This window comes from Leishmania infantum, chromosome 32 (genome assembly GCF_000002875.2).
Source record: "Leishmania infantum JPCM5 genome chromosome 32".
NCBI lineage: Eukaryota > Euglenozoa > Kinetoplastea > Trypanosomatida > Trypanosomatidae > Leishmania > Leishmania infantum.
The window spans coordinates 1,511,530-1,536,658 of record NC_009416.2 but is presented as its reverse complement, the minus strand read 5'-3'; the positions used below and the strand labels follow the sequence as shown (position 1 = coordinate 1,536,658).

Here is a 25,129-nt window from a genome sequence, read left to right as displayed (position 1 = left end):
TAGCGATGCTCTTGCGAGTGTATCAGGGTGGAAGCTTGGGCAGCTGAGTTTCAAAATGCAAAGGCGAAAACAAAGGGCGACAACTACGCACATGAAAGGCGAAGAAGGAAACGCAGAAACAAGGGAAGGTTGCCAAAGAAAGGGACTACATGTAGAGTTCAAACACACCAGCACGCACACGGACGCAACCACACACACATATATGTTTCACATGTGCGCCACCGCCTGAATCAGTATTGGCGGCATACTCACCGTCAAGATCAGGTGGCAGAGTACAGGAGCGGTATCTCATGGTATCCTAATAGAGGTTTCTTCTACGCCGCAAGCCGTCAGGGGTGTCGGTATGAATATGCGTACGTGTGTTGGGGCCGGGGGGGGGGGGGGCAATGAGGGAGATCGGGAAACGCGGAGACAAGCCAAAAGAGGGGGAGGGCGCACTAAAGGAAGAGAAGTGAAAGAACGCTTTACTGGCACTCACGCGAAGCAACAACAAAAGCGGTGGTTGACCGTAATAAGACGAGCAGATATCGCTAGCGAGGAGGACCATCGCGCTTGCGCACATGTAACTACTGTGCGGGTCGTGGATGGAGGGTATATACATGTTCACTTGCGCGTCTCACCCTCGAGGGTCCGCAGCTCTCTGTAGAGCCGTGAGAAGCTCAAGGCTTCGTCGTTGTAGAGCAGTCCCGCATTTTCTTGTTTGTAGGCGCGACTGACACACTCCCTGCTGCGCGCGCTGTCGTGCATCAGGCCGCGGAGGGCGGCAGGGACCTTCATGTCTAGCTGTGCCCGCTCAATTACGAAGGCCTCTGTCAGCCCAACACTCGTCACAGTGCACGCGTACTGAGAAAGTGACGAGGCGAACTCATATGCACCAATGACGCGGCTCAGACCGCGGAACGGGGCGCTAGCGTTTCGAAAAGCCGCATCGCTGACGCAGCTAGCTGTGACGTGCACCCTCATGGTTATGTGTTGCTCGTTCCGTGACATGGTGATGTCAAGGACACCGCTCATGACTACGGACAGGGCATTCAAGGTCTTTCCCATGAGGGCGAGGCGCTCACCGTTGAGGAAGACGGTCGGGGTGCTTGCCTCGAAAAGGTGGGCGAGCGTGGAGCGAGGGCAACAGAAGGACATGTATGGGTCCTTCCGGAAACACTGCAACGCCACCTTGTCCTTGTGCATCTCCAGCGCCCGATCCTTCTTGGCTGCATCGCGGCAGTGCAGCAGCGCCGCTGGCTCGCTCATACCTATCTCAATCAACACATCTCGGCTCAGGCGCCATATGTCGCAGTAGTTCACGCTCACAATGGAGCTGCGCTTCGCCTCGTTAACGCCGCAGGAACACTCAAAGACGCCAATGCAGCTGCCCTTCAAGACTTTTCGATCAGCCCCGTCGCGGTCGCGCAAGACAGCCTCGCCGTCCTGTACAAAGTAAGTTGAGGAGTCGATTTCGCCTTCGCGGAAGAGATAGTCGCCGTCGTGCAGGACAATCGGCTCGACGCTGTCAATCAGCTGCGTCAGACTCTTATCGCTGAATTGTGCAAAGTACGGGAAGTTGCGAAGAAACGCCACGTGCAGCGGAAAAAAGCGCTTGAGGTTCTGGCGACGGCGCACATCTGTGGCCTCACGTTGCTTGCTGGCAACCGCCGGACTGAGGTATTTCGCCACTTCCTCGTACTCCTCCGGAGACACGGCCCAGTAGCCGATGTCCGTCTCGCAGATGATAGATGCCGACCGCGGCTCCTTGCAGACCAGCGCAAACTCACCCGCGTAGCAAGGTGCCTTGATCTGTAGGACGCCGCTGGAGTTCTCCTTTGTGCGGCGCTTTTCGCGGCCTTTTTTACGGAGCACGATTGAGACGGTGCCCAAGGTGATCATGAACATAACGCGGCCCACGTCTCCCTCGTGCATCAGGTATCTTCCTCTGCGCAGGTAGCACGGTTTCGACTTCTCCACCAACTTCTCTAGCAGCGCCGGCGGCCAGCCCTCGAAGAACGTGCCGGTCATACTCTGTATAACATGTGGAAAGGGGAAGGGAATGTCTCGAAGATGACGGCGCGTCAGCTCTTCCGCCTCTCGGCGCCGCGCACGCAGCGCGAGGAATCGCCGAATCATCGGGGCCAACAAGAAACTAAAAGTGTCCAGCGCCTCCTGCACTCGTCGTTCCTGCATGAGAGCCGCAAGAAAGACGTGGCACACGACGATGATAGACCACTTGCGCGCCCGCGTCAGAGTCTGCTCCCGTCGCTTGATTTCCACCAAATGGTGGTGCTTGTAGAAGATAAAGTCGCGCCGTTCCTCTGCGCTAAAAAAGGCCGCCTGCCTCGCCGTCGCCTCGGCCTGACGCGCCTCCGCCACCCTGTCGCACACCTGGCGAATGTAATGACGATCGTTCCGTATTTTCATCCGTGAAAGACGCTCTTGAAAGACCTCTGTGTCGACACACGGATTTTTCTGCAGGCGTGAGAGAAGCATCTGCTTTTCCCAGTGCAGCAGCGTTCGGGACACGCTACTGCGGCTGCCGGAGGGGTGGTTGAGAGACACATAGCGATGCGAAACGACGGGGCGCGGCATGGGGGGCACACGGAACGGGACAAGGACACCAACGCCCTCATCCTCATCCTCAGACAAGTCCTGACCTCGCCCATCGCTAACGTTAATACCTGTCAAGAACACAGAACTGTTCTTGTGCCGCTCCATTTTACGCAGCAGCGCACTCCGTCACCGCACAGCCCTACAGAAGAGAGAAGACCCGAGGGGCACCAAAGCGACACTGAGTGGGCGCCGCATCCAGCGTGAGCGGGTGAAACGCACAGACGGCGAGAGATGCGGCACACGAAGGTGCAGTGGTGCATCCTCCATGTCACTCAAGCATCGACGATGACGAAGAGCGAAGCAAAAGGAAAAGCCAAAGTCGTATCGGTCAGCAATTTACCAATCGGGACACGGAGCAGCGCGAAAGCTGCTGACCGCGCACCCACACGGTGGCCACACCGGATTCATCCATGCGGGAGGAGTTTGCGCAGCGATGCGGACGACCCACACACACAACTGTGTTCACAGGTGTGCGTCTTTACAAGGGATTATGACGCACAGCGCGGCATCCTCTCATCGCTGCAGGCGAAACCCTCACAAGCGGGGCGCCCTCGTAGATATCTTCGCCGTAGTCGCTTGTTTTTATGCGTTTTTTTTTCCACTTAAGTGCAGCAGCTCACCCACTCCCCTCCCACCCTCCTACAAAAAAAAGGAGCGTCGCTGCGCACAACCATTCACAGATAAGGAGAACAGCACGCGAAAGCCTGAAGAGAAAGCCTCAACACAGCGCTGCTCGAGATATCTTATTTTTCCTGCAACGTGTACATTCTGCCACAGGCCCCACATCGCGTGATGCGGAGAAGCCGGAGACACGCGCGTTGCAGCTATGCTGCCGATGCAGGCAGCCGAGCACGGTCCCTGCCTCAAACGCCACCTGCCCACCCCCGCCCCGCAGGCCCCCACACCAGCGAACGGTGTGAACCAGGGGGTGAGGCGTACGCTCGAGTCACGCCGACGCCCTGCCCAGCCACATGGATAGCGCAGGCGCGTTCGCTGAACGCAGGTCTCTTCGGCGACGTGCCATCCAGGACCTGGCCGCGGGCATCGGCAGCGATGCATCGCCCCGGACTCCCTTCTGTCGTACGCGCTTAACCCTTGCCACCACCAGAGGTGGGCCGGCATTTGGCAAGGGTGCAGCAACAACTGTGAGACAAAGAGCCCGCCGTTCCACGCTTCTGGACTCTCTCGCGCGCGCGCGATCTCTCTGCGGGCAAGGTGATCGGCTCACTCGTCTGGGTCGGTGCACTTGACCTTGCGCTTGGTTTTGACGCGAAAGAGGTCCTCCTTCCGGAGTTCGTCCGGCCCTGTCCAGCGCCCGAGCTTCTTCAGCGTGGCTTTGATCTCTTCCACATCCCTTGAGTCCATTCGGTCGTGGAAGCGGCGAAGGAATTCTTCGGCGGTCACGGGGTCTACATGGTTGTGTACAGCGTTCAGCGTGTCGGCGTCGTACTTGTAGTAGGTCTGATTCGTCTTTGAGTTATGGTACACCGGCACGAGGCCGGCGCGAATCGCCTCCAGCACTTGCTGGCCCTTTATATTTAGCAAATCGGCTTCCTCCTTGGACACGTTACGGTGTACCCAGAACTCGTACTTGGTCTGCTTCCATGCGCGAATGATTGTGTTGGTGTCCGTGTCGAATTTGCGCAAGTACAGCTTCAGGAGTTTCCGGTACAGGAGCGACGCGGCTATCGGTCGCAAGTCGAAGTTCTGAATCGGCGCGGACGGTGTTGGGGAGATGAGCTCCACCTTTGGCGCCTGCCGGATGCTCAGCTGACGAAGCATCCTGAATGATCGACGGCAGCGTCGCGGTGCGGCGCTTGCACAAGAAAAGACAGCCGTGATAACGCTGATTTGGCGGGTGCCTGTCACCGTCTGCTTCGACAGCGGATGGCCTCTGCCAAAGCGGGCAAGCCTGCTGTGAGAAAGACGCTGCGCAAGCGCGAGTGAATCGGCAAGGGCCAAAAGCAGGAGCGAAGAGGCGGTCGGCCGAGCCAGAAACACAGGAGACGAGAAGGTGAAGTTCAAGTGCCGACGTGATGCGGTTGGAAAACGAGCAGAAGACGCACAAGTCACTCGCAGACGATTGCAGTTGGTTAGGTAGTGGGGCAAAAAAACGCCTGTATCCTTCGGATACTGCCATGGTTTCGAGAGCTTTCCGGTGTCAAAATACGAGAGGCTGTACAAGCACGCGTAGGTTCCCCTAGCGCACCCCACCACCGGCGCAGCCGTGCCGCAGTCAGCGAGTCGCAGACAGTGAGGCTCCAACGAAAAAAGAGCGAAGGTTCTTGCGGGATGCCTTGTGCCTGCGCCGGTCAAAGGAGGGTGTGCATTCCGCGTCCTCTTTTTTGCCCGTCTTCCTTGGCGCTGCACCCGCGGTGTTGCCTCCTTTTGGTGTGATAGATTATGTTCTGGTCTTTTCGTTTTTTTTAGGGCGAAGGAAACACGCAGGAGAAAGCAGAGACTGCAAGCACGCGTAGGTCTTCCCTGACCCTCACAATGCTTGCACTCGCCCTCCCGCTTCGTCGCCGTCGAAGATGCATCAACGATGCCATCGCGAAGACCCCTCCTCCCCTTGCCTATGAGTTAGAGCCAGCATCACGATAAGGCCTCGCAACTCAGAAGTGCAAGAAACACCCAGTCGGTGGACGCCTCCTGCCCGTCCTCCTCCATATCAGGGTTGTACTCGTACACGGATGGCAGTTGTCTGATGAACTCCTCCAGGTGATCCACCGGGGGCAGCTTCGTCGCGGCCTTACCTTCCACCGCAGTTGCCTCTCCCACTCCCTCGCGTACAGAAGCGAGGCAGTCCAGCAGAGTGGGAAGCTGCACTGCCTCGGACACAATGGCCAGTCGGCTTGGGAGAGCGGTGGGCACTGCTGGGAGCTCCTTATTGGCGTCATCAGCCCCATTGCGAAACCGAGAGGGATACGGCCCGCGACGGGCCGGGTCAAACCTTTGCCGGCCAGGTGCGCTCGAGTTGCGGATTGCCGCCGAAGACGACCACAGTGTTTCCTCGGGGAACGTATGCGCCGGGTGAGCTGGTGTGGTCCGAGGAGCTTGTACCTCGTCGTGGTGCTCAGCCTGCGTGGCGGCGGTGTCCTCCAACAGTGGTGTCGTCGCCTTATCGGCCCCCCGCAAAAGCAGTGGTCGTTGAGGTAGCGGGCACCGAAACTGAACGGTGTCGTAGCGGTGCGGTGCCGCATGCGGGAGCAGTAGCTTCGTGATGAGCATGATGTCACTTGTGTAGTCTTTTTCTAGCCGTGTGCACGGAAGGAAAAAGCGGTGGCGCAGTTGCCGTGCAGCGTAGAGGAAATTCTGAGACTGAAGGCCATCGCTGCCGGCCACGTCCTCGAGGTCTCCTAGCGTCGTCCCCACCGCCTCTGCGTAGGACGGATCGGCGGTGAGGATGTTGGCGCACGCGTCGAGTACCAGTTCGTCAACGCCGCACTCCTCGCAGCTCCACTCCTTGCTCTTGCCAGAGCGCAGGATCATCTTGAGATGCTCGCACCACTGTTGGAGGATGACGAGTGCACTTCGGGGGCAACGGTTGCGGATAAGTTCCAGCAAAATCCAGTGGGCACAGAAGAGGTGAAAGGGGTGTAGAAACGGCGCTGGTGTCGCGATAGCGCCGGACTTGAGCAGCTTCCGGAGTGCCCCCATTGTCAGCGAGAGGAAGTCGACATGGTGCATCACAAATCGCGCCACCAACCGCACATGCACAGCCTTTCCCTGCGCATTGCCCATGCGCATATAGTTCACCGCCAGCACAGTAATGTGCTGCAGTTTCTCCAACGCCTCCTCCGCGGCAGCCCCCTCCTCTTCACTCCGCACGTAGGAGAGCAGCCAGGCACGCAGGTTCAGCAGGCACTCCTTCACCTCCCGGAACGCCATCTCGGTTGCGCCGAGGTCGGCGTGGTACACCTGCGCCACGAAGAGGCGCACACACAAGTTCCGTCGGCAAAAAGCAACCGCCAAGTGAACCGCTGCCGCGACGGTGTGGAAGCGCTCTTTGTCCGACAGGAGAGGCTGCTGGTGGACGCAGAAGTCGACCAGCTCCATCCACAGTGTCGCCTGGTGCGGAAAGAAGCACGCCATCATTGTCATAAAGTTCCGGCAGCGGCTGTAGTGCAGAACTTCTCCGCCAGCTCCGGGGAACAGCGGCCGGCGAACGCGCTGTAGGAGCGTGGACCACAGGCTCCACAAATCCATCTCAATACGCGACAGCACCGACTCTTTCAGGCTTAGGGAGGCGGTGGGGCCGTCCACTGTGAGGGGGCGCGCGAGATAGAGCGTGTAGGGAAACGGCACATGCGCGGAGGTCGCCGGCGCCCACTCGGTGGGGTAGAAAAAGTACATGAGTCGCGACAGGTCGTCCGCCTCTGTCTTGACGCGCGCCAGTCGCTTCTCCAGCTCAATCCTCTCGTCCGGCGCCACCCGCCCGCGCAACTCGGTGGCGAGAAACATATCGTACTCGTCCTTCACGGCATCGAGTCCGACAAGAGGGATGGAGAGGATGCGGTTGTACATCCGCTTGCGCCATTCACGGCGACGCATATGGTCGCGGAAGGAGGCGGAGCGCCAGTTCAAATATTGAACCCACAGTGCTGTGCTTTGTGGGAGCATGCCGACGTCGCGGCGCAGGCAGGTGCGGTACAGTAGATCCAGCGAAGCGCTGTCTGGCTGCACGTACTCCGCCGCAAACGAGAAGAAGAGGGAGTACAGCTCGCAGGAAAACGCCAAGGGCAGGTGGCGGTAAAACGTGTTCAGCAACCGAAGGCAGGCCTGGTAGACGTCCTTGGTGTCCGTCTCGCTGCAGCAGGCCTCCAGCCGAGTTTTCTTCGCCAGCGCCGCCATCTCTAACCGAACATACACGCAAACGAGGGGGGCTGCGGTCGGGAAGTGGTACAGTGCCGCGTGCCATACCGCCCGCACCGCGGATACAGGAAATGACATCATCTGGTGCAGCAGGTGCAGCCACGCCATCGTGTCGAACGTGTTGATGTACACTCGTTTCGTGTTTTGCAGGATAGACGCCGTTGCGTTTGGTACTTCCAACTGCACCTTTTCCAGCTCCACAGCATCGTCCTGGCCGAAAAAGATGCCGTTCTCCAGAACTGTGAGCACGTTCCACGGACAAGCATATCCGCTTCCCACCTGATCAAGAGCAGGAGCCTCGGCGACGCCAAGTCTGCGAAAGAGCTTGTCCGTGGCACCATGAATTCTCTGCGCGGCATCCTTGAAAACACCACGTAGACGCTCCGTCTCGAGCTCCTCGGCAGCGTTGTTGATAAAAACTCGCCAGGTTACCGCCTCTGGCGCCTCACCCGCGACGCTGAGGGGTGCCTTCACCGCATCCTCGAGCTGCTGTAGAAGCTGGCACTCCAGCTCTGCTCGCGAGAGACCAAACACAGCAAAGCAAGGGTGGCGCCGCAGAGACTGTTGTAAGATGAGAAGACTCTCTTCACCGACTTGCTTCTCTACTGGTGCAGCAGCGACGGGAGTTGGAGAAGGAGCAGGAGTCGCAACCACGTACCCGGTAAGGCTGCGAAGGCGTCGCACCAGATCGTCAATCTCAGACATACTAAGCGATTGACTTCGCGCGTTAACGAGAACGATGAGGCGTCGTAGCGAAGTCTGTGCAGCAGGTCATCGGCATACGGATGGCAAAGGTTAGTCGCAGAAATGTGGCAGAGCTGCACCGGTCACGGCGAATCGACGTTCTTTTTTCTTGTTGTTCTCAGCGCGCGGGCATGCATGTGTGTGGGTCGGTGAGGGGGGGGGGGCGTGGAATAGCACATGTGTCCTCAGGAAATATGGAAGCAAGAAAGATAGTGGAGCGAGGAGAGCGCGCACAAGGCACACCGAAACGTTCGTTTGTGAAGAGCGTGAGAGGCATGTAAAGGCACGCGCGACGTCAGCGGTCCCGCTCGGTTCCGTGGAAAAAGCCAGCGGGTACAGCGTGCCGATTCGCTGTTATGCACACCACCGGGCTAGCTGCCCGTCAGCTTGTCGACGTGCTCTCCGATTCTCGTTGCCCACGTCAAGCGCGTGTAGGGGCTGCAGATACAGCGGTAACGGAGAGCGGAAAGGGAGCGGGGAGCGGCTCGGTGCGTTGTGCTTTCGGAGCGCGTGACGGCTCTGTATTGTGCATTAGAAAGGACTGATTTGTTGCTGCTGTTGTTCTGTGAGAGAGTAAGAGGGGCAGATGAGATTCCCGCCGTCAGGGTAGGTAGGCAGCGCGAGGAAGACTGTGAGGGAGAGGCGCGAGACAGCAGTACCGGACGAGCCGCACTCGAATGCCGCCAAGCACTTGCGTAGAGATTGAAGAGGCACAAAGACACAGCGCTACAGAGAGCAGAGGGGCACATCCATGACAAAATGTCGGCATCGTATCCGGTGCCCAGCGCCGCCTCACAGGTGCACGGGAGGTGGACAAATACGGCACAAAACACCGTGGTGCTGCAAGCCTAGGGGGACAAGCAAGGGAACACTCGTACGCCCATCTGTACAGCACCGCGTGACATCCGCTTGTCCAAGGTGCAGAGAAGCAAGCGGTCCACACAGGGCCCCTTCACTGTGTTGCAGTAGCGCCGCACATGATACTTGAGTAGCGAGAAGAGGGCCACACCCTCTGGCACCGTTGATCCTCCCAAGTTCTCGGTGACCTTCGCCGTTCGTAAGTAGTGCTGGAGCGTCGCACACACGCTCAAAATTCGAAGGTCAGGATCGCGCTGAAAAGCGCCGGCAACGTTGCCGGGCATTGTCCGATATGCCAGCCGCGGGATGATGTTCAGGGAAGAGCACGGGTACTCTCCAGCAATGGACAAGACGTACACATTGGGCTGCTGGAGCAGGCTCACAGCCCGTGACCATAACAGCTTTCGCACATCGACGGGGAAGTGCTCTTTCGGGCCCCAGATGTGCGCGTGAGCTTCGGACACGGTAGTGAAGGGAACGACCACCGTGGAAAAGTGGTACTGTCGCAGATTCGGATACTGCTGCTTCATGTACGCGTAGAAGTGCTCGAGCGGCAGCTGTTTCTTCACTAACTGCAGCAAAAAGTTCGTGTCAAGCACAAGGAGAGCCGTGTTCTTCTGCAAGGCGCTGTCTACAACGCTGCCGATGGAGCGAGAATACCAGCGAGGCACACCCATGGCCTTGCTGTACACGGTTGTCAGTGCCATAAGAACGCTCTGAAACTGCTGGAAGACATCTACCGGTGAATGCAGCCGGAACTGCTTTGCTCGGCTTTTCCTATGCCTCTCCTCCAACTCTCGGGGACGCATGCGATCCACGATTTGTTGAATCACATCCTCCAGGGGAAAGGCCGCGTAGACGTCGGCTTCGTAGAGGCAGTCCACCAGCTGATTGTAGATCGATACGTTGGTGCGCGCTTCCGCCCGTGTGGCTGAAAGTAGCTGCAGCTTGTGCGCTACATGCAGAGCTAGCTGCCACTTTCCCGTCTCCTGGAGTGTCGGCAAAAGCGCCGAGAAAAGAGGCGAGCTCATCGAGTGTCCAGCCGCCAGGGCTGCCGCTGTTAGTCTTAGTGCAGAGTGGTGGTCGTGCAGGCGGCCGAAGCATCGTACGAGCGGCCGAACCATGATGGGGTGCAGATCCACTTTCGGTTCCATATACAGCACACCAAGAGCCAAGCGCCACTGGTTGCTGTTGCACAGTGTTGAGAGCACAACACGGCGCTGCACTGTGCTGTCAATCAGCGGCGGATGACTCAGCAAGGTCTCGAGGGCCGCTTCCCAGAGACCAGCAGTGGACGCCAGCGCGAGCTTCCCTCTTGCGCCTTCCAAGGTTGCGCTGTTCACATCTTCCTGGATAACGCGCCGAAGCGCTGCAACGCTTCCACACTCCTTGTAGCGTCTCAGCACTGCCTGGACGAGACTCTTGTCTGGTGTAGCAGGGGCTATCGGGGCCTTGATGAGACCGTAGTAGAACAAGGACGTGCTGTGTGAGTTTGGCATGTACGACAGGCCGTGCTCCAGCTCTAAACACGTGGGCTGATAGACTCCTTGTAGGTAGTCGCAGCACTTGGAGTAGGCTCGCAGCACGTCCACCCACGACTGCGCCCTGCTAGCCGCTAGTATGAACGGTGAGGGGGCTCTCGATATGAAGCGCGCAGACATCTGAGCAGGCGCGTGACGCACGTCCTCTATTCCAGACGCCAGTTGTGAGCCAGGAGATGGCAAAAAGACTTGGTGGATGAACACACGTACATAGAGCGCAGATATGTCGCACACCGGGGCGGCGGGAAGGGGGTAAACACGAGCACGACAACGAGCACGCGAGCCAAACGGCGCGCCGTGCCGTAGAAGAAGTCAGATAGTGATGGTGGAGGCAGAAGCAGTATGTATTGCGTATATGAATACGGGGGTGAAGAGTGTATGAGGCGCGCACACACCTCGTCAATAGTGTGCCAAGCAAAGGGGCCGTCGACGCGGATTTGTCCAGGCGCTTCTTTTGCGCGTGGGTGGGTGGATGGATGGTCGAGAAATGATGCGGTCGGCCACATTAGTGGAATGGTCACAGTAACTGGTGCACGCTGCGTCATTCGTTGAGGTGCCCGACGTCTTTCCTTGACCCCTTGTGGATGCCCGGTGCTGTGGCGCACTTGGGCGCCGGTCCATCGACATGTGCGAGCGCCTCAACTGGGTATGACTTCCACTCTCCCCCTCACTGGCGCAGTAGCGCACAAGTGCACAAGCAACATGGAAAGGGAGCAAATAAAAACAAAAAACAGGCGCGGATGATGAGGGACGGGGTGGGGGCGCGGAAGGAGGCCCGGGAAAAGCCCGTCCAAGGTGAAGAAGCCTACCGCGGAAAAGAGAGAGGCCTAGATACACGTATGCTGCCAGGCCATGAATGGAGCCCAGCAAGAAAATAAAGCAGTGCAGAGATAAGAGTGCGAGTGAGCACCACCGGCTCTGCGGTGAAAGGTATAGAACATCAGAGAGCACACAGGAAGACAACGCATGAGGGAAGAGCACAAGAAATCACAAATGAAAAAGAGGCTTTCAAAGGCACGCGGCCAGTGGCGCAAGCTCTGATCTTTTGCCTTGCTGATGTGCACGCACGCGTGCAGCAGCACATGCATGCATGTACATCACGAGCACAGGTTGGGTTACAGCGTTCGAGGCGAGTGCGTCACTTGCCATCTTTTGGGATCCCCATGCCGCCTCTCTCACCCAGATGAGCACAGAACATAAAAACGGAAGCAAGCGCACCTTGGGAAGAGCACCGAAAGGGCACGAGAAAAGAAGAGCGAGGCCCGCGCCTCAGCAGCAGCGCGCCGTTCGTGAAGGGTGTTGGGGATAAAAAGAGAAGCGATGACGCCAGGACAACTGAGCGGCGGCAGTGCCTCGCAGATACGTAAACATAGAAAAACGCATCGGTGTACAGGCACGAGAAGGATCACGCCAGCTCCATCTCCATCTGGTGCTGAAGCGCCATAAGGAGCTTTTCCTTGAACATTTCCAGTGACGTGTACTGCGGAATGGTGATCAGTGACCCGCACGCCTGAGCGCGGGGAAGGTAGTCGACGCTTTCGTTGTTCTCAGCCACTGTGATGGGTCGGATCAGTGGCAGTCGGCGCTGTCCAGAGGCGAAGCAGATCAGCGAGGCTCTCTGCTCCATCGAGAGCTGCTCAACGATTTGCCAGAAGTGCGCCTCGCGGCTCCCCGTCAGCTGCACGCGGATGTACCGTTGCAAATCCTGCAGCGTGAGGTTGCTCTCGCCGCACACCAAATGTTCTAGATCCCTCCATGACAAGCATCGCACAACGCGGCGCGAAAGGGTTTTCCAGAGGCCGCTGCGGATGGCGCTAAGCTGCTCATCCATCGAGTGCACGAGGCACCGCTCGGCAATGGTGCGCCGCTGCTGCGCGGCCACCTCGTCGTTGTCGTCGCTGTCCAGCCACTCGACGCTCTCCGCAAAGCCAGGGATCAGCTCGTCCGCGACGCCGCTCAGGAGGAAGTTGTCATCCCTCACGGTGGCCTCCACGACACTGTCAACGTGGGTGTAAAAGTCCTTGATCGTCAGCTCGTCGTCAACGAGGAACTTCCAGAAAAACGGCGAAAAGTCGATGTCGAGCGGTGTCTTGGCGCGCGCCGAGTGTCCCATGATCTTTCCAAAGAAGGTGAAGAGGTTCAGATCGTAGATGGAGTTCGCCTGACTGTCCGGCACGAGGGAAATGCGCTGCGAGTTGTTCACAAACACAAACAGTGGGTTACGGTGGAAGTCGGAGTTGGGGTAGCACTTGTCAGGGTGCTGCATCAGCTCAAATGCCAGGAAGGTCCACAGCTGCCGGTACGGACCGCCCATGTCAACCGGGGCGTGCCCAGAGCCGCTAATGTGCAGGTTCACCTTGAAAAGCGGGGACACCGCCCACTGCTCCTCTGTCAAGAACCCGATTTGCCGGTACAGCTGCGCGAGGATGGAGTGCCGCAGCGCACTCTCCGTGGTGCGCGGCAAAGTAGAGTACAGATCCGTCACGCGCACAAAGATTGTCGGGACCGTGCTCACCGCCTCAAGCGGGGCCACGTTCACCAGCAGGCGCTGGCGAAAGGAACGGCGGACGAGCCCCTTCATCGACAGGAACGCCTGTGAAAGCGTCCCCGTGACAGTCTCCTCGTCGAGGTCAACGAAGTTATTCGCTGTGGCCATGCAGCTTTCGGTCACCGCGATCACCTGCGCAAACTTCTGCAGCGCGGACGGGGGGTACGACTGCAGCAGCGGGTAGGCGTGCACGAACAGCTTGTATGGGTCCTCGGGCAGTTGCGACAGAGAGGCGGTTTGGTTCTGCGCCGCCTGATCGTCGAGGTAGTCCTCCACGTCGGAGAGAAAGGACGCAAGGTGTAGGTAGAATGCATAGGGTTGCCGGTCCATCAAGCTGCGCTGGTCGCGATTGTAGCTGTCCACGACTGGACGCGCAAAACGGCCGGAGAGGTCGGTGTAGCCGTCTGGTGCGTACTCAAACTCGTTTGCGCGCAGTCGCACCTTCATGCCGCTGCACGTGCCGATCGACGCGAAGGCGAAGAGCGGCGTATTGTTCGTGAAGCTAATGGGAATCGAGATGAAGTGTCCCACCACCCCGTTCAGAGACCACGCCGCCGTTCGCTCTTCCATGTTGAGCAGGCACCCCACAACGGCGCCGGGGATGCTCTCCGTGGGGATCTTGTACTCCTCCTTTCCATCGCGTGTGTTGATGTCGGTGCCATTGTACGCGAAACTGTTGCGGTCACTCCCGACGTGCTGCCCTGGCACCTCATTATGCACCGCCGTTCCCCATCCGATCGCGTAGGCGGACGTGATTCGATCCGGCAGCGTCACCTCGTAGTAGTAGTGCCCTTTTCCAGCCGTGCCGCACGTGCTTGTCACCTTGCCAACCTTTAGTTCTTGTCGGACGTAGTCGCCAAAGGTGCAGAGCGTGCCTACCGGAGGGCTCTCGGGATCGATCGCCAGGTGCAGCTCATCTACCACGCGCGGCAGCGCCACCTCGGCTGTCACAGACCGCCACAAATCGATGAGGCAGTGCAGGGGAGCTACCGGAATCTTGCGCATCTGCTCGTCCAGCGGACTGCCGAGCGCGAGCAGGAGGTCGATGCCTGCCGCCACGTCCTTTTTTATCTCTCTGTCCTCTGGCAGCGCCACCACCCACCGCTCCACATACGAAAACAGCGTAGAGAAGAGCTGTTGGTAGATGCTGGTGTGCTGCAGTCTCGTCTGCACAAAGGCGGTGATACTTCGAAGCACCTCGTGGCGGTGGTAGCGGCCGCAACGGTGAGCCGCCGTCACTACGCCATGCAGGCAGTCCCACAGCAAGTGCTCACGCACGTTGTGGATTGCCTCGGGGCGGAGCAGGAGGCTGTTGGTGGCGAGACGGGCCAGTGAGATGGCGTCCCACGGCTTCACGCTCGGGTCAGTGATGCGGATGTTCACCTCGCTCAGCATCACACTCAGCTGGTGGGTGCCAGCGTCCTTGCACACGAGCGTATCTGCGAGTGGGTGGCTAGTGAAGAAGAAAATATGGTCGAGGAAGTCGGCGGGCCGGCGCTCAATCTGACTGCAGGTGACAAGGTAGAGGTGGCGCGCCAGCAGCACGACGAGGCGGTGGGTGCACTCCCGCATATTGCGATGCGGGGCCGGCGGAATGGAGGCATCGAGGCAGTCCGGCAGCGGCTCCACCATCCACTTCTCCGACACGGGCGAGAGCAGTGCAAATCTGCGGCACGAGTTGAGAGTGAAGGTGCCACCCTTGCCTTGGTGGCAATGGAACACGCCTTTCAGCCGCAGCCCCTCCGCGTCGAGAAACCCGACCATGCCAAAGTACATCTCCTGCCCCGGCACCACCGGTCTGTCGTGCACAGGCTCGGCAGCGCGGTTGAGGAAGTCGACGAGATCCTGATAGTCACGCGTCGGCGCCAACGATCCTTCACCACTGCTGGTCACAAGCTGCTCCAGCTTGCACTCCAGGTCGGCGCTATAGAGGCGCATGAAGAGGCGCACGACTCGAGAGTACCTCTTGTGCTCGTACACAACAATCAACCTCGTCTCCTCGGTCGTGCCCTGCGCAATGTCAGCGCGGCCAATGCCGTGTGGTGAAAGCGACACCGTGAGCGACTTTGCAGTGCGTGCGAAGACCACCTCGCCCAGCCACTCGTCCTGCAGCCGCACACTCTCGGAGGCTTTGGCGGGGCTGCTGAGGCGCACTGTGTGCTCGTAGAGACTGCACGGAAGCCCGTTCCGCCGAGTGTACCAGGCCCGCCCACCACACTGCTTCAGCGGCACGCAGTTCCGGTATGACACCTTCGACACGAACTCGCTACGCGTGTTGCGCACCGTCAGTGACTCACCACGTCGGAACGTCACCTCGAAAACGTCATCACTGTCGACTGTGTGCACGAGGGTGCCGTTCTGGAAGCGCCGCTTCCGCTCGTCCGTGTTGAGGACTGGAACAAACGGGGCAATGTGCCGCTTCTCTAGAGCCCACCGCCGGCGGTTTGCTGTGGAGGCGACGGATGCCCGAATCTCGTCCAGGGAGTCGACTGGTGCGTCGTTCTCGATGTTGACTGTGGCTAAGCGCTTCGTCATGCTGAGCAGCCGCTCCTGGTGGAGCGAGACCAGGTGGGAAAGGGATTCGTTCTCGCATAGGCAGGAGAGGATGAGGAGAAGGCGCGACATGACGAAGCCTTCCTCCACCGTTGCGCCCTCGTCGCGGTCACGGCGGCAGAGAAACCACTCCTCGGATATGGCGCTGCTCTCGTTGATGAGGTAATGGTGCAGTGGCACCGACACTACCTCCTCTGTCTCCAGCACCTGGACCCGGATAAGGCGGTTGTCCCAGCTTTGCCGGCGGCACTGGACGAGACGGTGATCCATCAAGATGTACCCCAGGCTGCTCTTCTGAAACAGGCCGCGGCACGGCGTCAACGGCAGGCGACAGTTCTCGCGCGTCACAAACCAGACGCTGCCGTCGCGGCCCACCGTCTTCAGAATGTTTCCGGTGACTTCTTCCACCGTTGTCGTCAACGTGCACGCACGCTCCGGGAAGACAGAGACGGTGGTACCCTTCTTGCCCAACAACACAAAGCAGCCAATCGGCTGCACGGCGTTCTCGCTGTCTTTCAGCGCCACAGACTTCGTGCCAACGACGACCCAGTCGCGCGAGATGGTGATTCTGCCTGCTGCGGCGTCGTACTTGAGAGTGATGCGCGAGCCTCGCTTGAAGCCGTACGGGTCTCTGCTGCGGTTCTCCAGCGGCTGCCGCAGCGACGGGTCGCTGCAGTACGTCGCGATGGTAGGAATGTTCGCCAGACACTTGTCGCGCAGCTTGTCGCGCGTCGACTGGACAATCTCCTGCGCCGGGCCAAGCCCCACCAACACCGGCGCATCCGGCGAGAGAGGGCTTCCATCGACAGTGTCGATCACTACAGAGAACGGCTCAGAGCCGTCTTGGCTGACCAGACCCCAGGCACAAAGTGCGTTGTCCTCCACCGCCTCAGCGACACAGTTCATCTTCGCCTCGTGCATGCGGCAACCGCTGCTGCGCAAGTACATGACCGACGTGGCTGGTATCGTCACCTCCATGCCGCGCTCGACCGTGGCCGGAGTCGTGGTCGAGTAGGCGATCGGCGAGCCATGCATCATGGTAAAGCTGTGGTTCGAATGCACGCAAGTCAAGAAGCAGCTAGAGCACAGCGTGTAGTCAGCGCACTCGTTGCACTTGAACCAGCGGCCGGACACCCTCGCATCTCCGAGGTTCGAATTGCACCCATCACACGCCTTACGCTCGTCCGCGGTGCACAGAGCGTACGGAAGCTTCTGGCAGGGCAGGCGAATGGCCGGCGCGGTGCTGTTGGAAGGCAGGAAGACGGCCACCGCGTCCGTATTGAAAAGATTCACAAAAGGGTAGAGAGCGCCGTCGGCCGGAAGGTTGTCAAAGATGAGTCCGAGCGGTACTTCGTCCCCGTTCACAGGCGTGCGAAAGGCATGCATGACGCGCGCGGTGCGGTCAATATAAAGGCGAATGATGTCGCCGCTGACAATGATGCAGCGGGGCTCCGCGGCCACCGGAAACGTGGCGTCGGGGCGCAGGTGGCGCAGTCGCCACGGTGAGTCATCCATGTCATGCAGTGCCCACACCTCGCCGGTGTGTGCATTCAGGTCCTTGTGCTTCCAGTGAAAGCTCGGCGTGCATACACCGAAGTAGTACCCACCGCCGAGGATCTGGCCTTGATTCCCGCGAATCAGCTGACATCGGATGCTGACCTTCGCCCCCGTGGGAATGGCCGGCTCTGCAATCGCGATGAACGGCGTAGAGACCCCTTTTGCCCCAGTCGGCACTGTGGCGAGACGTCCGCAGTAATGCGAGGGCAACACAAAACCTGGGTTGGAGAGCGCCGCCGAGAAGGTGTAGTCGTGCGGGATCGGTGGCGCGTGCATGGCGGTGATGGAGGGCAGACGACGCAGCACCGTGATGAAGCTGCCCACGCGCAGCCCGTGAAAAAGGAAGTCCCAGTGATCCTTCTCCTCGAGCACGATCTTGCAGCGCTCATCTTGCTCAGTGCAGCAGAGAGCCTCCACCGTGATGCGCGGCACCACCATGCGCTCTGCTGCGGCGATGAGGTGGTCGATGCAGCGCGACAGCCCCGTCAGGCGCGAGGTCGGCAAAATAATGTCAAAGGTACACACCGTCCGCGGCTTGGCCGGTGTGCGCATGTTGTAGAGATGCTCGTAGTTCGCCTTGTCGCCGAGCGTGAACTTGCAGCGCAAATCGTTCAGCCGCGACACCGTCACCGTCACTTCCTCGCCCACCGAGCTACGTAGTTGCAGCAGACGCGGGTCCGGCACGCTTTTGAAGATCAGCAGCGTCACCTTAGGGAACCGCTGGAAACTAAGCTCCTCGCACAGACGCTGCGCGACAAGGCACTGGAAAGGGTCGAGTGTGAGCATAGAGCGCAGCACATCGGCCGAAGCCGCGCCGAGCAGCATTGGCCCGGTGATTGGGGCTGTCATGGTGCCGGCGCTAATCGCGGCGGCGGCGTCGTCATTGTAAAGCTGCACAAACGGCACCAGATCAATGTCCTCTGGAATGTTGCTGAACAGCGTCTTCAGGAACTCGCCCTCGCGGTAGAAGTCGATGCACCGCTTGTCGCGATCTACCACAACTCGAATGACGTCGGCGTTGCCGAAGGTGCGCTGGAAGTTGTTGAGCTTGACGGTGGGGTTCGTGGCATGCGGCAGCTGCGGCGAGGTGTCCTGGATGGCCCACACAATAGGAGGGTTCACGGCCTTCCAGCTCTGCGAGTTGCTCGTCGGTGTCAGCGGGCTCAGCCCCGCCACGGACACTCCGATAAAGTAACCGCCTTTCAGCGAGTGCCCCTTCGACATGTTACGCCTCACCACCTTGACAGAGAAGGACACCATTCCTGTGCGGGGCAGCACGTTGCCCAGCACAATGCTGCGCTGCGCATCCTGCAGCATGTGCGCGTTCTGCACGTTCACGATCGCCATTGCACTTGCGTCGCACTCGCACCACATCGGTACGAACGGGATTACGTCCTCGCTATCGGTGGCGCAGTTAGCGTTCTCAAACAGGGTAGACACCAAATTCCCCGCCGCCTTGCCGTCGGGGACCTCTTTGACGTGCACAATGACGTCCGGCAGTAATCCAATCGTCGCGATCTGGACAGAATGCAGGGGTAGCAGCATAAGAATAGAGACGGCGTCGAACACCATGTTACTGATGTGCTCGCTCAGCAGAATACCGTGCGTGGCGATGTGTCGAATGGTGGAAATGAGCACCATGATGGAGTATTCGGCGACGGTCAGCGCTACAGCCTGCTGCACGCGCGTCGTCGAGTTGCTATTCGAGGAGCCGCCAATGCCAATATTCATGAGTGATGAAGTGACGCTGTTCACATGGCGACATACCACATCACACACCTGCGTCAGCGCGCCACGGGCGCTGTGGCTCTTCGACTCCTGCACAGCGCACACACGAGCCGTGAGGTAGTGCAGCACCATCTCCGCCGTCGAGGTGATGCGGTACCAAGTCGGGCCTTTCTCGATTGTCAGCGCCGGGTGCAGCTGGCGGTAGTCATACGCGAAAGGAACGATTCCGAAGTTCACCACGACGCGCACCATGCTTCGATCATCGAAGGAGATGACGGGGTACAGCAGCGCGCTGTCCGCGTTGGCGTTCGTGGGCACGTTGACGCGCCCCGCAAAGGATAGAAAGCGACCGTTGAGCGTGTAGAATAGAAGACGTGAAGTGGCCACGATACCGCAACCGACGGTGTCACCCTCTGTGAAAGGCGGCAGCTGCGCCTGCTCGCCCCAGTGAACGTCCCCAAGACTACTGTACGAGAGAAACAGGTCCTCGCCGCGGACGGCGAGCTCCGTGCGCGGCAGCTGCACACCCACGTCAAATTTGTCGATGGGAGAGTTAATCTTTACCTCGTAGTAGTAAACCCGCGGGACCCCCTCTTTCCAGTTAAGCTGCCACCCCTCGTCAGCGCGCACCAGCACGGCGGCGCCAGAGCCCTTCTCCATCACGACGCCGAACTGCGACCGAGCCGTTTGAATGGTCGGAATGACAACAGAAAAGCCGTTCGGAAAGACGCGGCTGAGGGAGGTAAAATCAGCCGCGCCAAGGAGCTCCGTCCGCACTGCCTGCTCCTGATCCGCCGTCACGTCCTCAGCAGGACGAGATGCCTCGTGCCGCAGGCGCCACGGCGATGTCAGCGCTGCCAGCGCCGTGGGCGAGCCCATCTGGCTGTCCAAGAACTTCAGAATGTCGTTATCCGTCTCGAAGCTCCGCTTGAACTCTTCGCAGTCTGCCTCATCCCATGGGAGACACAAAATGGCGTGGAACAGCATGAGCGCGCGCCCTTGGAAGGCCTTCTGTGTCAAGGCAGCCCGGTACCCAACCGTGCTCGAGGATCTCTTGAGTACCGCAAAGAAGCTGTGCAGTGCGCCGTGAAAGGCACGACGGACAGCCGTCTCCGCATCGACCCCGGCGCCGCACAACACTTCCGTGAAGTGCTGGCAGTTGTCAGTGCACGTGAAGGCATACAGCACGCGCAGCGCTCTCGTGAGAAAGTCCTCTGTGAGGTTGGCCGGGTCGATCTGCAGCAGACGCGACAGCAACTGGAGCCCCTTTTCGATGTTCTGCGCCGCGCGTGCGCGGCTGATCAAGTCCTCTTGAATCATTAATGGGGTAATCCCCTTCGCCAGCAACACGCGCACCTGCTCTAGCGAGTCGTTCTGCGAGGACAGCTTCACGACGCTGCGGCGCGAGCTCGTCGATCCCCGCCGCTCTGACAGTGACCTCGAGCCGTTCAGGGAGTTCTCGAGCCGAACTGAGGTGCGGCGGCCACACATTGGTGTCGCGCCGTCGCCTTCGAAGAAAACGCACTCCATCATCCAGCGCGCTAGCGATGTGAGGAAGACGATCGTTTGCGTCTTCGTGGTGCCCTGCAGCTTCGTGCTCCACTCCCCGCTGAACCATCGCAGCTTCAGTTCGTCCTCTGCTTGTCCGCGGGTCAGCCCGCAGTGCAGAAGAATGGACAGCAGCGCTCGGATGGCGGGCCGCATCGATGGCAAAATGGAACCTCGCATCGCCTTACTCACCTCATCGACAAACTCCTTTCCCTCATCCCTGTCCTCCAGAACACGCAGCGGAAAGTCGAAGATGTTTTCGTGTGGCACACCATGTGTATGGACGTTGTGGGCGGTCAGTACACTCGTGGTAAGTCCGTAGCGAAACAGCGGGGCAATGACGATCTCGGAAGACGTCGGTGGCTTCTGCATCAGCTCCGCTGCGGCGGCCAGCAGCACTCGCAAGATTGCCTCTCGCATCACGGAGGCGAGGGAGACGTCAAGCAAAAATTCGTACTGCGCGATGGCCGTAAAGCTGTTTTCTCCTCTACCGTGAATGTGGAGCACGCCGCCGTCCAGCTTCTTGAAGGAGCTCGACTCGTCCATCACCGTGTTGTCAGGTTTGCCGTTCTGCGCGTCCGACTGCACCACAAACACTGGTGGGCTGCTGGCCTCCTTGATGAGAGACACGCTTCGTGCGGTGGAAAAGTCGAGGCACAGACGCCAGATGCCATTGTCTTCCTTGTTTGGCACGTACATGTCGTACGCCTCGCGGGTAGAAAAGCCGACCACCTGCTCTGGACTCGTCTGAACCGCCCGCAGACGGTCACACAGCTCCAGCAGATGCTCCTGTGTTACAGCAGAGACGGCTGCCGGGCACACGTTCGCCACAGTCACCAAGAGCGGCAGCACACCGGTGAGAAGGACTGAGTTCGGCTGCTCGTCGACCCGCGCAGGGATGAAGAGAGACTTGCAGCGAAACATGTAGTCGACAAACAGCTCTAGAAGCTGACTGGCGTACGCCTGCGATTTGCCCGCGGCGTGCGTGTGCAGGGTGGTCATGACGGCAAGCACAAAGGACGTCATGAGGTGCGTCGCCGACTTCGGCTCACCAGGATCGCTGACGGCCTCCCGTTCACACTGGTGCAAGAGATTCCTCGCGGCCGACACGATGTATTCTGGGCGGTGCTGTACAATGTGGCGAATGACAGTGTGGACACGCTCTCGCGAAAAGTAGCTCCACTGTAAGCTAGCTTGCTCGCCGGAGTCCATGTGCAGAAGCATCTCTGCCTGGTCTTCGACAGTGAGAGACCACGCGGTCGCTACACGGTAGAGCTTGAGCGTCACCTCCAAGAATGCTTTTTCCGTGAAGAGCTCCATGATAGTGCTGCACGACGCCTTCAGCGATGCGGCAATGTCGGAAATGCGAGTGTCATTGAGCGTAGCAAGACGGCGGAAGTGTACCAGTGTCAGCGACATGAACGCTAGCACCTTCAGGGGCGGCGTGGACGACTTTACGAGCCGCAGTGCCTGCGCCAGCGAGCTAAGGGTGCAGAAGGACAGCGGCGAGTTCTCCGGAAGGACGCGCTCCAGTTCGTAGCTCTCCGTGTAGATGCGGCGGTAGATCTCCTGCAACAGCCATGGCGCTGAGCCGACGCACGGGCACGCCTCGCTTGGGTTGCACAACGCTAGCTCCTTCTCCATTCGGCGGCGGGTGAAGAGGCGAACAGAGCTGAAGGTGGAAAAGCGCTGCTGATAGACAAGTAGCTCAGACTCGTCGCCAAGTATGGCGTACGCGTTCTCGCTGCACGAGCGTGGGCACTGATACACACGCACTATGCGGTTGCTCTCGCGGTCCACCTCAGCCACAAGATCGTCGGAGCCTTTCTCCGCCGGTGGCAGCATCACAAAAATACGGTACGCGCTCTTCAGCACCCGGCCGGACAGGAGAGCCCTGTCGTCCAGCGGCACCGCAGAGAGGTTCGTCGTGGCGACCGGCACCACCACGGAAGAGTCCCACGTGAATGACTTGGTATTCAGAGACAAGCATTGGCGCCCCACCGTCTCCTTCAGCCACATTCCTGTTCCTTCGTCCATGGGGAGCACAAATAGCGGCGACACGGAGCTGTCGACGAGTCTTTCCTGGAAGAACCTGCGCACCGTTGCCGGGCCGTTCGAGCCGCTCCACAGCGCCATGGACCCGAAGTGGCCGGTGCAGCGCAGGCACTCGACCATTTTGATCTTCATTGTCTGCGACTGCGTGTAGTGCGGCCCACTCAGCTCGACAATGGAGAAGTTGACGCTGACGGCCCACACGCCTCTGCACCAATGCGCGTGTAGGAAGTACCACTGGCTTGTGGAGGGCAGCACACCGCGGCACACACTGGAGCCCTGTCGCAGCCTCAGCAAGTTGCCGCTCACTTCCACAGAGAGGGACTCCCCAGTGTCAGGAACGATGTGAATAAGCGTGCCAGCGCAGTCGTTGTAGACGTGCGCGCAGAGGGAGAAGCAGTCAACGGAGTCGGGGAAGGGGCGGCTGAAGGAGGCCGTGTAAGCCTTGGCGTTCGCTTCTAGCATGTGCAGCGACGCAGCGGAGCCGGATGGCAGCAGCGGCGACGGCGTCGTCTCCAGCACGCCTTTGTGGTAGTCTGTCACCAGCGACACGCAATCCGTCGTGCGATCCTCCTTCGTTGCAAGGTCCGTCGTAAGAACGGCGTGGCGCAGCCCACTCGCATCGGTGCAGATGAGGTGCGTGGAGTCTTCGGAGAACGTTGCATTCCAGCAGCCGCTCACCACCTCTGGCAGCTCCCGCTCAGCGTGTAAGGAGCCGGTCGAGAGGTTTAGCATCATTACCTTTTGCGAGCCGACCGTGGCAAGGTACTGTTGGTTGGGGCTCACACAAAACCTCTGCACCCCTGTTCCCTCGCCCAGCACCATCTTCATCTTGATGGGCTCGTCTTGAAAGCAGTCGATCGGGGAGGTGATGGGGCAGATGTCCGCTGCATGAAGTGAGAAGGATTGCACAATCTCGCGCGCGTGCGGGACCGCCACCGGCACGATGCTGGCTGAGGTGATAGTGAGGTGCTCCAGAATGTCGGCGTAGCGCAGCACCTCGTCCAGCTGGTGGCGGCGGCCAACTAGTAGACCGGCAATGGAGCACCTCTCCATCACCTGCGCCGACGGCGGCGTCGCCTCCCTGACGGAGATGTCCAGCTGAGTGAGTAGCTCTTTCACAACCGACGGCGCCAGCGCACGGGAAAGGTTTGCATCGGATAAGAGACGCTGATACAGAAGCTGGAGTGAGCGCACGTGCGCCTGCATACCATTCAGCAGGCTCACCGACATCATCAGCGCGTCGGATTGCAGCTGCGAGCCGAAAGTGGAGGAGTAGACAAAGAGATCGCCTATCGAGTTATCCGCAGTGTGCAGGGCTGGCGAGTTGCGCGCCTCGTCATTTCGCAGGACGGTACTCTGATTGGACTCCTCTGTCGTCATCTTGAGGGTGTCTTGAGCGTCGAGAATTACCTGCTCGTAGATGAGAAATGGTGGCGGGGTCGGAGTGACACTATTATAGGCGTTGGCTAGGCTGCGCACGTGCCGCGCAACCGTCTGGGGATCAATCGGTGCGTCACCATCGAAGTCTGGCGGGGAGGTTGGCAGAGTAAAGTTCTGCTTTGAATCTGGCTGGTGCTTTTTGCGATACATACGATACCCCGTGGCATACAACTGGGAGAGGGGCACGGTGTCAAGCTCCATGGCGCCTTTGCTTTCGCCGCCCGGGTCCTGTATACACATGGTGCCTTTCTGGTACGGCGCGCACTCTACGTACTGTGCCTCGTAGGTCGTTGACCGCGCAGGCACGGTGTCGCCGGCGCTCGTCGCTGTCGCCGTGTCGCCCAGCAGGGTTATCTGAAGCGGGGGCGTGCTCCGCAGCCCCGGCAAGGGGCCGATCCAATTGTCGATCCCTGCAAAGCTCATCGTGCGGACGAGACGGAAACCGCACCGCAGCCAACAACGGCCGCGACACACGGGGCAACGCGGTGATTCCAGTGGTGCCCAGATGCGTATCCGTGCCGTGACAAAGAAGGCTTGCCAGCTGCACGCAGAGGAAGGCCCAAAAGGTGAGAGAGCGCGTGGGCGACACAAGAGAAAAAAACGCCACTAACGTGAAACAGATGGGCGGGGGGTGGCAACGAGCACTTCCGCAGGCACCTGTATGCGTTAGTAGGTGCACGTGTCGCTCTACACAAGCGGATCGACGACGATGGATTGTCTCACCCGGCCCCGGCCTATTTGATCGTATGTGGAGATAGAAAGAAAAAGGATAGAGATGAAGCGACGGTTGGCGGACAAGACGAACGGCACCACGAAGCCGCAGCAAGCGGTGGCGTACGACGAGAACGAGAGGAAGGCGAGATTGTGTCTGTCACACTGGCCAAACCAAGCGAGATGTCTTCCTTTCTGCCGGCAGTGCGGCCTGAGGGGAGGGGATGGCTGGAAATAAAATGAGAAAAACTAGTGCGGAGAATGGCCTCGAAAGCGGGGCATGATAGGAGATTCAATCACTCAAACTGCACGAAAATATATATATATATTTAAAGAGCGTCGTTCGGCGACTGATCCCGTCTCCCCTACGCTG

General features: G+C 59.4%; 5 protein-coding genes across 5 annotated transcripts; all 5 read right to left on the bottom strand.

The window, feature by feature from the left end:
• Positions 1-603: 603 nt before the first annotated feature.
• Positions 604-2,703, bottom strand: LINJ_32_4120 (cyclic nucleotide-binding protein-like protein; the record flags this gene model as incomplete). Its single annotated transcript, XM_001468047.1, has 1 exon — positions 604-2,703. One exon carries the CDS (start codon positions 2,701-2,703, stop codon positions 604-606), a length of 2,100 nt encoding a protein of 699 aa, XP_001468084.1.
• A 1,119-nt stretch (positions 2,704-3,822) lies between these two features.
• Positions 3,823-4,380, bottom strand: LINJ_32_4110 (conserved hypothetical protein; the record flags this gene model as incomplete). Its single annotated transcript, XM_001468046.1, has 1 exon — positions 3,823-4,380. One exon carries the CDS (start codon positions 4,378-4,380, stop codon positions 3,823-3,825), a length of 558 nt encoding a protein of 185 aa, XP_001468083.1.
• Positions 4,381-5,193: 813 nt separating this feature from the next.
• On the bottom strand, positions 5,194-8,178 carry LINJ_32_4100 (conserved hypothetical protein; the record flags this gene model as incomplete). The annotated part of the gene is made up of 1 exon (XM_001468045.1): positions 5,194-8,178. The coding sequence occupies one exon, from the start codon at positions 8,176-8,178 to the stop codon at positions 5,194-5,196; it is 2,985 nt and encodes a 994-aa protein (XP_001468082.1).
• An 887-nt stretch (positions 8,179-9,065) lies between these two features.
• On the bottom strand, positions 9,066-10,736 carry LINJ_32_4090 (conserved hypothetical protein; the record flags this gene model as incomplete). Its single annotated transcript, XM_001468044.1, has 1 exon — positions 9,066-10,736. The coding sequence occupies one exon, from the start codon at positions 10,734-10,736 to the stop codon at positions 9,066-9,068; it is 1,671 nt and encodes a 556-aa protein (XP_001468081.1).
• Positions 10,737-12,021: 1,285 nt separating this feature from the next.
• On the bottom strand, positions 12,022-24,285 carry LINJ_32_4080 (conserved hypothetical protein; the record flags this gene model as incomplete). Its single annotated transcript, XM_001468043.1, has 1 exon — positions 12,022-24,285. One exon carries the CDS (start codon positions 24,283-24,285, stop codon positions 12,022-12,024), a length of 12,264 nt encoding a protein of 4,087 aa, XP_001468080.1.
• Between the last annotated feature and the right edge of the window lie 844 nt (positions 24,286-25,129).